Genomic DNA, 14041 nt, shown 5'->3' with positions numbered 1-14041 from the left:
GCCCACCTGGGTGATGGCAGACCACCGCTGCTTCACCACAAAAGACCATCCCCAATACCTCGGGCCTAAAAGGATTTCAGGGTCCTACAAAACCGTTTGAGATCAACCCCTTTAAAAAAAAATGGACACTAATATGTATAAAATAGACAATTCATGAGAACCTGCTGTATAGCACAGGGAACTCCACTTTGCTGTACAGCAGAAACTAAAACAACATTGTAAAACAACTCTACCCCAATTAAAAAAAAAACATGTCTGTTGGCTCCAAAGCATGATCCCCAAAAACTTCAAATGTTGAATGAAATTTTCTGCAAAGTGTAAGATGATGGCAACCAATTGCAAATCAACTCTTCTGAGGCTATGGACATATTTTATTGAATAGGTGATACAGGCTTGTTTGAATATAACAGCTAGAATGTTAAGATCGTCTAAAAGGAAGAGCCCCCAGGACCTACAGGACTGTTTCAATGACCCTGCCACAGACCGAGCAAAATGTCACCACGGAGAGTTTGGAACTCACCCAATTGCCGGCCAAGTGTTTAGCTGAATTAGGGGTGACAAAGACAGAGGGCTTCCCTCCAAAGTTTGGGGGACAAATGTCAGGCAGCTGGATCTGCTAACAATACAGACAGCAGAGCAAAGCTCCTGGAAAACACATGACTCTGAGTCACACCACTTGTTAAGTTAAAAGGGTGCCCAGGTCCCCCTGCCAACACACCTCATTAGCTAAATGAACTGACCCTGCTGGATAAGGTTATTTAATATCTGCCTATTGACTTTGGAGAACGTCTGCCACAAACAAGATCTCAGTTTTGATATCGTTGATGCTGAGCTGTGTGTTTTTTTCCTGATTATTTGTCAAACAGATCGCTGAGCTGGGTCCAGCCACGTCCACTGAGTGTAAAGCCACGTCACCAGCATGGCTCTTACTTGCCACGACAGTGGGAAATGCGGCCAATTAATGTAAAAGTGGAATCCAGTTCTTGGGATATAAGTCAGAAAGAAGGGCGGCTGGGATACAGGGCCATTTTCCAGCACCTTAAAAAACAGAACTTCGACGGTCGAGAGACTGTTGCCACACAGACTGACTCCGTAAGCTGTGTCAGGATATAGGGCTTCAGAGAAACATGTGTGGCCACGGGTGGAAGGGTGGACAACACTTCCCACCCGGCAACACTCATGGCCATTCCCGCCCTGTGGCTTCAGAGCTGGGGAAAGTTCCAGTGAGTCTTAGGTTGCTTCTACCCGTTTCCCCAGTGAAATGAGTTAGTTTGATGATGGTCGGCAGTCCCAGCCATGGCCTCAAATCTCCTACTTCTTTTGTTCCGTACGCCGACCTTAACATAATTCAAGCCAACGCTTAAAAATCAGGACTTAGGGCTTCCGTGGTGGCACAGTGGTTGAGAGTCCGCCTGCCGATGCAGGGGACACGGGTTCGTGCCCCGGTCCGGGAAGATCCCACATGCCGCGGAGCAGCTGGGCCCGTGAGCCATGGCCGCTGAGCCTGCACGTCCGGAGCCTGTCCGGAGGCCACAGCAGTGAGAGGCCCGCCTACCACAAAAAAAAAAAAAAAGAAAGAAAGAAAGAAAAATCAGGGCTTAGATCAACAAGCCAGGTTTCCAGCTCTGGGAAGCTCTGCAAAGATCTAGCTGCCTTTGGCTCGCCTTTCTGCTGCAGCTGAGTCACGGTGCCCCCCTCAGACAAGGGTGTGCGTGTCAGTCCGCCCCAGCCTTCAGCCCTCCCTCTCGGCTCCCACACCCACAGGGCAGCTTTTGTGGGTGTCGAGCCCAGAGTTCAGCATAGGCACTGCCCCACAGTAGGGATGCTGGAGCTACCCCAGTTCTAGCAGGAAAGGAGAAAGCTAGCGGGAGGGGGGTGCTTGGACCTCTGGGGATGGGACAAAAGGAAAAAAGCAGCTCCCAGCTCGAATCCTCTCCCTTACGAGCTCACCACCTTTCACACCGTCTCCTCCAAATCCAGGGCCAGCTTATCACCTTTCACCAAGAGTAACCAGGCGCCCCTGTGGAGAACCAAGCTCTTAGATGCCCCCCAGGTCAGCCTGGCTTCTTCCCCGAGCCCCACCTCAGACTCAGGCAGCAGACCCCTCCAGGAAGGTTCAGGAAAACTTCCGGAACATTGCTGGCTTAGGGAGCATCTAGTGCCATGAATTTTACAAACTGAAATTCACAGGTCACACTGCCCACGACCTGGTGACGTTTGCCTGCGCTGGTTTTGTACCGTAACAACAGAGCTACTCTCATCACGGCTATTACCCCTATTATGCCAATGTGTTAGATGGTGTCCAGACCGGAGAGAAGGTAACTGGTTCCCATCACCCCAAGCAGCGTTACTGGATACAATGAACAAATAGCTCAAAATTAAAGGCTGGCATGGGAGCCCATTAGGTCTGTGATGGATTTAGGAAATGAACACAAACTCACCCACTTCCATCAATACCCTCCTCAAGTCATTTGCAAATAGGACAGATGGTTTCGTATCTGATTCAGAGGAACTGCCACGTTTCCCGGCCTTCCTGCTAACCCAGAGCCACTGGCCACCGTGGATCTGAACTCAGGAACGTTACCCCACGTCAGAGCTGACATGCAAACGTTCCCAGGTGGAGCTACGTTTTGTTCTCCTCCTTGGATCCAAACCCGGCCTTGACTCTCTGAAAAGCCTTGTTCACGACAGGGTCCATCGGGTCCTTTGTCCCCAGCTTCACCATCCAGTAGAAGAGGAACATCCACCGCCTGCTCTGGCTGTGGTTCAGGCGGCAGACGAGGGACATGGGCGTCTCCCCCTTGGTATCTCTGTCATTGATGGAGGCCTCATAGTTGAGCTGGAGGCTGATACAGTCCAGCCGGCTCATGGCTGCAGCCACGTGCAGGGGCGTCCTGCCCACGGGGGATCTGCCCTGACAGTTGGCACCTGGGAAATAAGAAAGTTGGCTGAGGGAGGGCCCCCTGCCGGCAGGAGCCAACCCTCTGGAAACCCGTTCAAGAAGAGAAGCATGGGAAGGGCCGAGGCTGGGAGAGGAATGCTTGGAAGAACGAATAACCGAGTGCACGGAGGGGGGCACTGCTGCATCTCCCCCCTCCCACCCAGCATCCAGCACTGCCTTCCCCCCCCGACCCCATGCTTCTCTTACAGCAGCCAATGACCTTCCTGCAATGCCTGTACCACTCTCCCGCTCAAATCCCATTGTTGGCATCTACCACCCTTGGGGCGATGTTCTAGGTCTTTACTGCTCTGTCTCACCCACCCACCCCCCTTATCACTCCAGCATTACTCGCCTCCGTGATCTTCCTCGCCCGCCCATGCTCCGCTTACACCAGCCTTCTGGCTTTATCCCGTCAGTATACCTGCTCCCTTATCCTGCCCCAGGATCTTTGCATATGCCATTCCCTTTGCTAACAACACTCTCATCCTTTTTTTTTTTCTCCTGGGCTAACTCTATGTTTCTTAAGGTTTCATTCACTTCCTCGGGAGAACCTTCCTTAGCCCTCCTCCCCACAAAACCCCCTGCATTTGTTCAGCAGACATTCTGCGTCTCCGGAACACACCACGCACGACTGACCATGGAATTAATTATTTGTAATAATTTGCTGACTTCCCTTCATAAACTCCACAAGGGCAGAAAACACACTTGTTTTGATCACAGCTGTTTTCATCCCCGGCACGTAGCACGATGCCTGGAGAAGACAGGTGCCTGGGAAATGACAGATGATGGGCAGCCTGACTCATGGACAGACTTCACTTCAGCTGAATTCCTCACTGCCTCCTGCAGATGGATGGGCTAATGACAGGTGTCCCATACGGACTTGTTGAATTGAATCAAATAGTGGGTAACAGATATCATGACACAGAAAACAAGGCAATTCAATTACATGCAGTTGACATTTCGGGAGCCAGTGTTTATGAGCTATGGCTGGTCAGTGAGGTAGTTTTAAATAGGTTTTCACAACACTTAGCCTCAGCCCTGGCGCCTCTTCAGAGCCACTGTCTGCAAAGGACAGAAAACTTTGCAAAGCTGGCTGTAATTTTTTTAACTGGTGCTTTCAAATACATCACAGTTCCATCAGAGGGAAAATGACTTTTTATGAGCTTAACGGACTGCTGGGTTGTGAAAAGCCCATATTTCATCTTACAACAGGAGAAGTGCAGAAAACAGTGGAGGAAGGAGAGGAGAAGAGTCAGAAAAACCTCTACCCATCACAGACGTGGGGCCCCAGCATCCTGTCTGAGCATCTGAGATGCTTTCCCAGCTTGGTTGGTGGAAGTGGGGGAAACAACACAGAGAGCCTGGGCTCAAGGCCGAAGGCTGGGAAGGAGGTCTAACTTGGAGGCTAGTTGATATGGGAAACCCTCAGATGAGGCCCCCTCCTGAGCCCCAAACCATTGACCAAATACCACATTCTTCCTTTTTCCCGAGGAAGCCAGTGGCCTGGGATGTCTGCAACCGTCTACTGTTGGTGAATGGCCTACACCTCAATCCGTGGGCCTCCTTTCCCAAAAATACCCTATATCCAGGGAAGATAAAATGTACTCCCACAGAACCTCATGCAAAGCCCTTTAACTCGGAGACAAGGCAGGCTAAGGCTTCTATGTCTATGGACAGAGAGAGAGTGAGAGTAATTGCCCTTCGGTGGAGGAGAGATGAAAAGAGGGTTTGGGGCAAATTCAAAGAGCTTGGAGAAAGGAGACTGGCTAGCCTGCTAACCACCAAGGCAGGGATGCTGGTTTGGGGCTAGACCCCTCGGACCACTGCAGAAACGGGACTTCGGGTGGGAAGAAATAACAAACAGGATGGGAATATCCCCAGCGGAGTGTCTGGTCGGACGCAATAAACCAGGAAGCCCCGTGGCTTGGTGTCCTGAAAGGTCCGTCTTCCTGAGCCCCTGGCAAGAGAGAGGACACAGCCTCCGATAAGCACGTCCAAAGACCCCCTCAGACAGGGACTGAGTGGCCCGATGGGGACCTCCATTCGTGGCTGACAAACTTGGGTCCAGGAAACCATCACTGAAGGGACCAGGAGGCAAGCCGCTGTGTCCCCCTTGCCCTCAAAAGAACCCCACTCTTGAATGTCCTCGGCTGCTATCAGAATTACCGTGTTCTAGAAGGTACTGAACAGCCTCCGAGCGACCCCTGTGTGAGGCAACATACAGCGCCATGAACGCTCTCTGAGAAATCCACTTCTTCCACTGCTTGTCATCGAAATGCTGCGAATCTGTTGTTCGGTGGAAAGCATCTTCGGCAACACCGAGGCAAGACAGCTGGGCGAGGTAAACAGAGTCACGCACGTGCGTCTGGGTGAGTTCAGAAGTGCAGACACCCCTGGCTGGTGGGTGATGGGACACTGGAGGAAAAGTTTGCTTGGATGCTACACGCAGGCTGGTGATGGGATCAGAGCGGAGGAGCTGGAAACGAGCCAGGGGAAGACATGGAACTCTCTCTACACGTCCAGGAAATACGAATTTACCATCAGCCAAGCTCGGGAGGCAGGAAATTCTTCCTGTCCATGTTTTGAAGAGAGAAAATAGCTTTTCTGGGTGTCCAGAGGAAGGGGGTTACGGCTCTGAAGGAAGACCCCAGCCGACACGGCACGGCCTCCCCAGAGGGGCACAGGCGTCTCTGGAGATGTGATGGATCCTGGCCTTCCGGTCTATTTTTGGGCCCATTGTCTCCATTAACTTTTGGGACACTCTGAACTCTGCTCCCAGGTGAATAACAGCCCCGGGATATAATCATCACGTGGAGAATTAAGGCTCTGAGCACAGGAGGACGACTACGGACTACAGACGGGCTCTGACAGATAGGAACCCGGTCGCAGATGTGCAGCATCCGGTGTGGGGCGAAGCGGGATGTGAGGGGCCCCCAGCGGGGTGACAGCAATTCTGGCTCAAGAGAGGAGGGACTCACCCATCACCCATGTCCAGAGCAAGAGCCAGAAAGTCTAGGCACGGACACAGAGCCAGAGGGGGAAGCAAGGGAAGGCAGGGGAAGAGGAGAAAAGCAGGAAGGAACCAGAGGATTATGCAAGGAAGGGCCCCGCCCTTCCTTCTAAGGCTCAGGCTCCAGGGCAGCAGGTCCTGGCCCCCCCTCCCCCGAGCCCACTCCCCCTTCCCAGACCTAATCCCAGTGCCCCTCCCGCACCCAGCCTTCCCTGACCCCCATCCCAGCCAGATGTAAACTCTCTCTCCTCCACAAGCTCATAGCTTCTCATCCGAATTTATTTTCCAGAAAGAACACGCACTTGTCCCCTTGTGTCTGAATGATTCATCTTCACTGCTGGGTAGACACGCTGATTTCCACCTCTTGCCTCCCAACTCCCACCCCAGAGCCCAGCTGAGCACCCAGCTCAAGGCCTGGCCAAGAGTTAACGGCACCCACTGTGTTTCCAAGTCTCTCCCCCTTGGGTGAGAGCAGACCCCCCCAGAGGATTTTTTGCAGCATTGAACACTCTGGGCCACACGTTTCCAAGTGATCTGGCATTCTCCACTGTTAACTTAGGTTTTCAACTTTACAGAGTAGACACGTGAATAGAAAACGTGCTGCCCTGGCTCCTTTTGGGGCACGGTGAGTGGGTTACAAGTCACAGCTACGTGGACGCAGTGAAATCGCAAAAGCCAAACGGCAAATGGCAACACTCGACTTGATCATGATGACATGAGTCCTTGTTATCTTTTCCCTCTACTCTGAAACTTTTACCCAAATATTCATATTAAAGACTAAGTGAATCCCCCCCACACACACACACACAATTTACAGCTGGTTCATGAAGTATAATATCCATTTAAAGAAGCATGAAAACACCTTACTGGAATCCCCTTCCACAGCCGCCAAAACCAGTTCCGTCCATCCATCATAATGCCAGATACGTAATGAAATAATCCCACCAGGAACAACATCGTGGCACCTCAGCGTAGCGTCATCCATCAAAATTCCTCCAGGGAATGATTTTTTTCTTTAAAAAGAAAAATCGGGCATTAAAGATAAACTGTTACATTGGTTTAGTTAAGAGATTACCTGACCTTGGGTATCACAAGGATAATTTGAGAGCCTCGAGCGCTACTCTCATTTGATGACCCCACATCCGTCTGTTTGTGGTTAGTGATGCTTTTTAGAAAATTAATTTGGCTTAGCTCAAAGAGAAGCCAAACCAAAAGAAAAAAAAAAGGCAACGGAAAAAAAAAGGCAACGATTTATAAGATTCTGTAATTGTAACTTGACCTATGGCAAAAAAAATACATGAGTGAATAAAAGTCATTTCAGGAGGCAAACCCTAAGTAGAGCTACTTGAACTTGAAGTAACTGTGTATTACAGATGTGGTGCAATGCGGTTATATAAGTTATAGATGTTAAACTAAGATACTAACTAATTCTGGTTAATGTTATCATCAGTTTGCTTAAAGAGGTAATAATGACAAAAATTTGTCGGATCTTTCCAATTGTAGTCTGTGGCAGCGTTTCTCAACCTTGGCACTCCTGACATTTGGGGCCAGATGCCCCTCTGCTGTGGGGTCTGTCCTGGGCATTGCAGGGCGTCTAGCAGCATCCCAGGCTTCTACCCACAAGATGGCAGTAGCCCACTCACCTAATTGTGACCACTGAAATGTCTCTAGATGTTGCCTAATGGCCCCTGGGGGACAAAATTGCCCCAGTGGAGACCCTATGGTAACATAAGCGTCTCAGTGACGTGGGATGGAAGAGATCCTTTCTCTGTTGGGGAGGTTCTCCCCAAACAGCCCCTTCCTCATATGAAAGAATGGGGGTCGGGGGGTGGATCCACTCACACTTCCTAAATTCAGACCCTTTGGGGCAGACCGTCAGAATTAGTAGAAGAGGATTGTGGAAAATTTTAAGAAAAATGCAGTTGTTTTTAGTTTACTTTTTAAAAGACACACACTTCTTCCTTCGTGGCCACCTGTAACCTAGATGAAGGATAACAGAGTCATTTGTTATCTCCAATAAGCAGTGCCAAGAATGGAACCTCTCAACTCTGCCCAGGTTGGATTATCATTTATTCCGAGTAGAATTCATGAGTTTTTTGGTTTCATGATTGAGTGATTTCTAAGTGCCATTACCCAGCACCCACATGCTCTAAACCTCACGACGAGCCAAGTTCGTCCTCTCCATGTGCTGCAGGAGCGGACGGAGGCTCGCACGGCCAGCGAACGGCAACGCTGGGACTCCAGACCTGCCTTTCCTCGGCCGCCATGTGATGCTCACTCTAGATTTTGCTGGTACCTTTTAGTCCCCAGCAACTCCAGATGGTGGATGTAAACGCGGAATAGTGATTAGCAAATCTGTTAATTAGGGTCTTATTTGTGGTTCTGACACAGAGAATAATCAGTCATTTGCCTAAGTAAGACAACTCGAAGACTTCCTAACAACTTTGAAAAAAATGGAGCAAGGCTGTGTTTCCCTGAGAAACACAAGAGCACGGTGCACACATGCTAAACAGCTCTTAGAGAAATCAGAGCACATTCTCCTTTTACAGGCAGGCAGCAACCGCCTTCACCTTAGACAAATACTCATTACCACCGGCTAAATAAATTATTAGAGTTGACAACAGATGTGGAAAGGTGACCCGCCTCCAGGAAGATGTTCACCCCCTTTAGACTTGTGTCTCTCAGGGTTTTCACACTCATTATCTCATTTGATCCTCCCTGGCAACCTCTGAGGTGGGTAAAGAGGCATCAGGCTGGTTATGAATCAGCAGAAGCCCAAATTTCTTCTACTGACGTGCTGTACCTTCTCTCCTTCTCGTTTGCCGTCAACAGGAAGGACGGCAACCAAGCTTGAGAGAGGTCAAGCTTCTCACAGTTGCTAAGTGCTTGCTGAGTGATAGGATTGTGACATCAGTGTTAAGCCACTCCATCCCTTTCATTCCCTCTTAGCTTTCTTGAATTTATTGCTCAGCATAGCTCATCGGCAAAAATAAATTAGGGGTGCCGGACACCCGTAGTTCAGGACACGTAATTTTCGAATTACTTGTTTTGGAACTCTTACTAAGTTCTTCCACAGCTCACTTCACTTTTAACACATTAAGCACAGGTACATCTCTTTCCAGATAAAGCCTCAAAAATGCTCCAAAGCTCTTCCAAATACCCCTGTAGCAAAGCAAACATATCATGAAAAATGCTTAACCGATTTCCAAGAGGGCAAAGGAAAGGATTTGGGCCTTCAATATACCTTCTGAGTCTCCCGAGTCACTTCTGCCTAAAGGGGGACACGGCACTGAGAATCCTAGAGCTCACAGGGCTCTGCTTTACAGATTAGGAAACTGAGCCCCGGAAGCGCAGGGCCTGGGAACACGATTCTCGTGGAGACCGGCTGCTTTCAGACCTCTGTCTCCATGGCTTCCCGGTCCCTGCAGTATAACTGCAATCTCTCTGCAATATTGGCCGTTCACTTTCTCTGTGCAGCAGACCAGAGAGTTTTTTATATCTTCATTTTTCTTGAAGTGTTTTTGCATTGATTTCAACTGGGTGGGGAGATGTTGGAGCCTGGGGACTTTGATCCTGTTCTCATATGCTAAATACTGTAGGGATCGGATCGGGACAGCCAGGTCCTCAGGCTGAGGGAAGGAGACCGATGGAGGGAGAGATGGGGCTCTAGGGCCCTTGCCTGCCACGGGGTGCCTCCCCCATGGGATCTGTCTGGACAGGGGGCCTTGGGGTCCTGATTCAGTCACAGTGAGCTTTGGGCGCTGGGCTTCGATTCCGATTGGGCGAGCTTTGAGCTCCTGACGTCACAAGGGCGCAGCTTGAGATTCGAGGTTCTGATACGGACTGGGTCAGTGCCAGTATTCGGGGTTCAAACGTGGACAGGGTTTGTTTTGAGATTTGGGGTCCCAATGAGGGCAGAGTTTGCTCTGGATTGGGGTTCTGATGAAGGTAAGGTTTGCTTTCTGTCTGGGAGTCCTGGTATGGGAAGGGTCTGTTCTGGGATGCAGAGTCCTTCTGCGGGCAAGACTTGTTTGGGGATTTGGGGGTCTGATGTAGGCCTGGGTAGTGTGGCAACCGGGGGTGAGGAAGCAGACAGGTCTGCCCCAGGATTCGGGGGTCTTGACAGTGACAGGTTCGGCTCCGAGATCTGGAGTCCTGAAATAGGTGGGTTTGGTCTAGCGCTGGGGGTTCTGGTGTGGATCAGGTTGATAAGGGATTTGGGTTTTCAACTACAAGCAGAGTTTGCTTTGAGTTTGGGGGCCCTCGTGTAGGCCAGGCTCGTTTGGAACTTTGGCTTCCTTACACAGACACGGCTGGCTGAAACCTTGGAGTGCTGGTGTGGACGTGGTTTCTGTGGAGGTTGGAGGTTCAGATATGGGTAGACTGGACTTGAGTTTGGGGTCCTAGTGTGGGCAGTTTATCTCATGTCTTGGAGCCCTTCGGATGACACCTGGCTTCGGGTTCTTCTGTCGTCATTGTGAGCTTGGGAACTAGCTTTCAGGTGTGGGCAGAGTTAACTTTGAATTTGGGGGTCCAGATGTGGGAGGAGTTCACTTTGAGCCCCGGCATCCTTACGTAGACAGAGATGGCTGATGGATTGGGGTTCAGGTGCACAACTGGTTAAGCAGAGAGTGGGGCTCAGAATTGGATGTACCTGCTCTGGGGTCTAGGGTCATGATCTGGGTAGTAGGCTTCACGCTCTGGGACTTAGGTTTCTGTCGTGAGCCGGGGTCACCTGAGGATTGTATCTGAGGTTCAAACGTGCATATGGTTCGTGGAGAGACATGGGGTCCTGAGGAGGGCAGAGTTTGCTTAAGGCTTTAGTGTCCTTGAGTCTACACGGTTGCTGGGAGGACTTGGGGTTCGGATGGTCACATGGTTAGCCTGGGGATTGGGGGTTCAGTCTTGGGCAGGTTTGTTCTGGACTTGGGGTCCTTGCACGGACGTGGCTGGCTGGAGGGCTGGGGGTTCTGGTGTCCCACAGCCCAGCACAGGGACTTGACGTTTAATTCCATCTGGGTCCTGACATGAGCAGCCTTGCCCGAGGTTGTGAGGTCCCGCTGAGGACAGGCGTTTCAGACTGGAGGTCTCGTGTGGCACTGCTGGCTTTGGGACTTGGGTCCCTGATGAAGACGTGGGAATCTGAGGTTCTGGTGTTGGAGGGCCCTGTGGCGGCAGCGTCTGTTTCGGGACTTGGGGTCCTGACGTGCACAGGGCTGGGCTCAGGTTGGCAGGCCACACTAGACGGCGGGCTTTGGGCCTGGAGTCCCAGCGCAGGCAGGGTCTGCTTGCGGATTAGGGTCTTGCTGTGGACAGGGTCTGCCTGGAGATTTGAGGTCTAACGTGAAGCTCGCCTTTTCTGGAGCTGGGAAATCCCTATGTGTCCAGGGTTAGCTTTTCCACCCGGGGTTTCACGGGGGTGGGGTTTGTTTTGACATCTGGGGGTCCTCCTCTGGGCGGGCTTCCCTTCCCCCACTGCGGGTTCAGAGGGGACTGGGCGCCCCGGGTCGAGGGAGTACGTGGGGCCGGGAAAGGGGTCGGGCAGGGGCTGCCTTGGTCCAGATACTGGAGCCGCTGGAGGCTGAAGGGGATGCCGGCTATTAGGTCCAGCTCCTCCTTGAGCTCCCGCACCGTCATGTCGCTGCGGCAGCCTGTCACTCGGAACACCTCCCCGGAATCCTCCAGCAGCACCTGCATGACGAAGACGTCTGAGGCCAAGTCGAGCGCCAGGCTCACAGCCTGCGGGTCCCCGACGCGGCTCCAGCCTCGGGCGCGGGGCTGCGCGGGGAGGGGCCGCGGAACGGCAGAGCCCGCCCCCCGCCCGTCCGGCCCGCCCGCATCGGGGTCTGGGCGAAGGGCGCCCCCTCGACGGCCTGGCCGCCTCCGCCGCCGGGTGCCGGCCGCCCGGCCCGCCGCGCGTCATCGCCACCCCCGCCGCGGCGGCCCCTCCGGGACGGCCGAACCACCAGCGCCCGCAGTGGGCCGACGGGCCCGCCGTTAACCAAGGCGGGGCTCCACGTGGACGCGGGTGACGTGTCTGCGATAAGGGGAAAAGGGCCCGGGCGCTTCCAGAACACTGGGAGGATGCATTGAGACCCAACCAGAGGCCTCGCGGAGGCCGCGCGCCCCGCAGACCCAGCACGGCCGCATCCCCGACTCCTCCTCGCCGCTTCCGAACTGCTCTCACCGTCAGTTCCTTGAACTCGGAAGACGAGGCGGCTCGTGGCCGTTGTTAGGCAACTGTGACCTCCTCTCCATGTCTGTTTAAAATACAATCATTGCACAATTCGGGGCCAACTACCTGTAGGAATTATGCGTGAATAATGCTCTAAATCATCTTTGCATGCGTCGTCTACAGAGGGTGGTAAAGTGCAGACTTTAGCCATGCTTAAAAATCGTTATTTCTTAGCATGAAAGAAAAAACCAACATTGCAGAAATATGACCCCTTTCAAGCCGATCTGGGCCCAACTTGACAGTGAAAAAACCTGATACTTGGCCACTCCGGAAGTGGGAGACAGACCTTCCTGAAAATTTGCAAAGCTACATCAAAATCCGTCCATGTTGAAAACGTTCTCGAATTCTTGAAGTGAGAAAGGCGCTAATGAAAACACTTAGCAAGGAGGAAATGTCCACTTGGGGAAAAGCTGAGATGGTTCTATTGTTGAGATGCCTTTCAAGGCAGCTGTACCTGTGAGAAACTATCTCGTGCTTTTCCATTAATTCACCGGAGGAGGCCGAGTGCTCAAGAAAACAGGAAGCTTACCTTCAGTGGTCAAATCACAGACACTCAACACTGCACCTAAGAACAGTTAATACGCGAAGACCTAAACTGGTGGAGAAGCTACAGGAGAGAACAGCAAGGGCAACCAGAACAAGCTTGGGAAAATCTCAGTTGTTACCAACGAAGAATAAAATGCAAGCTTTCAACATACTTTCTGCAGAGAAGTTAGTCATAAAAATAGCTTTCCACTGGAAAGGCATTCATATTAGATTATAAAGGAATTTTAACACATAAACTGAAAATTTAAAGGTTAGATTATTTACCAAAGAGTCTCAACAAATCTCTACCAGCACATCTGATTCAGGAGGCAAATCCTACACATCACAACACCAACTGATTTGTCTTTTCCTTAATGGAAAGTGAAGCTCTGCACAGAATACAAGATTCCAGTTGGGTAATTCTACTTGCTGCTAGATCAACAGATTTTAACATGATAAGCTCAATTTCTAGGCAATAAAAATAAATTAAAAATTGCTTGCTGCTGAAGCAAAACAATACCTCCGTCTATTTACTTTAGACAAGTACTAAATACAAGATAGATTGATTTTTTTTTTTCTCATTATGTAGTCTCCAATGTATTAACGTCACTCTTTGCTGAAGTTGTCAAAATGCTATCCTGGGTTGCAATGTGAAATTCTCATACATGTGCCTTATTTTCTTTGGCACGGTATAGATTCCTTCCTTTCTTTTTAAAGAGTCAGCCCAGTGGAATTTGGGGGAGGGGAAAACATCCTGTATACCAGGAAATTCAATATATAGCTCCAGAAATTTTATCTTTTAAAAAAAAGAAAAGAAAGATAAGAAAAAGATCCAAGGGAAGAATGGAGACAGCTGGCGCGCCCTTTGCAGCTATAGCTCTGGGACCCCAAAGGGGCTGCTCTTTCCTTCCCTTATGCTTGCCTTTGAGAAGATACAAATAGAAACAAGAAAAATAACTTCAGCATACATGTATGCAGAATTTAGTCAACTGTTTATAGAGCCTTGAGTTATTAACTAATGCAAAACCTGTTTAAATTCTAGAGTATCTTTCCCTTAGTCTAAATTTTAAAAGCACGAAATCTAAGTCCTGTGTACTTAGATTTGAAGAGTATCATAATTTAACCTCCCAAATCACTGGTATTTGTGGCCAACTATATAGAGTGATCAGAACTATGATTTCCTATTTTTTGTTAAGATTCTAAAGCATCAGATACAAAGTCAATATCCATGCACCTCAGTGATCAATTCCCCCCACCCCCAAGTTCTTAGACAAATGATAATATATCCATATAAGAATGAAAATCTTTCTGCTTTATGCCTCTATCAAAG

The 14041-nt window shown here is 50.4% G+C and overlaps 1 protein-coding gene across 1 annotated transcript; it reads right to left on the bottom strand.

Moving 5' to 3' along the window:
- Positions 1-350: 350 nt before the first annotated feature.
- On the bottom strand, positions 351-11867 carry ANKRD60 (ankyrin repeat domain 60; the record flags this gene model as incomplete). Its single annotated transcript, XM_033410331.2, has 4 exons — positions 351-2928; positions 5108-5273; positions 6814-6944; positions 11504-11867. Coding segments are annotated over 4 exons (966 nt in total), but the record flags the coding sequence as incomplete, so codon positions are not given.
- Between the last annotated feature and the right edge of the window lie 2174 nt (positions 11868-14041).

The sequence above is a fragment of the Orcinus orca genome, chromosome 16 (assembly GCF_937001465.1).
Source record: "Orcinus orca chromosome 16, mOrcOrc1.1, whole genome shotgun sequence".
Lineage (NCBI taxonomy): Eukaryota > Metazoa > Chordata > Mammalia > Artiodactyla > Delphinidae > Orcinus > Orcinus orca.
The sequence above is the reverse complement of the archived record's forward strand: the minus strand, read 5'-3'. Positions and strand labels throughout refer to the sequence as shown.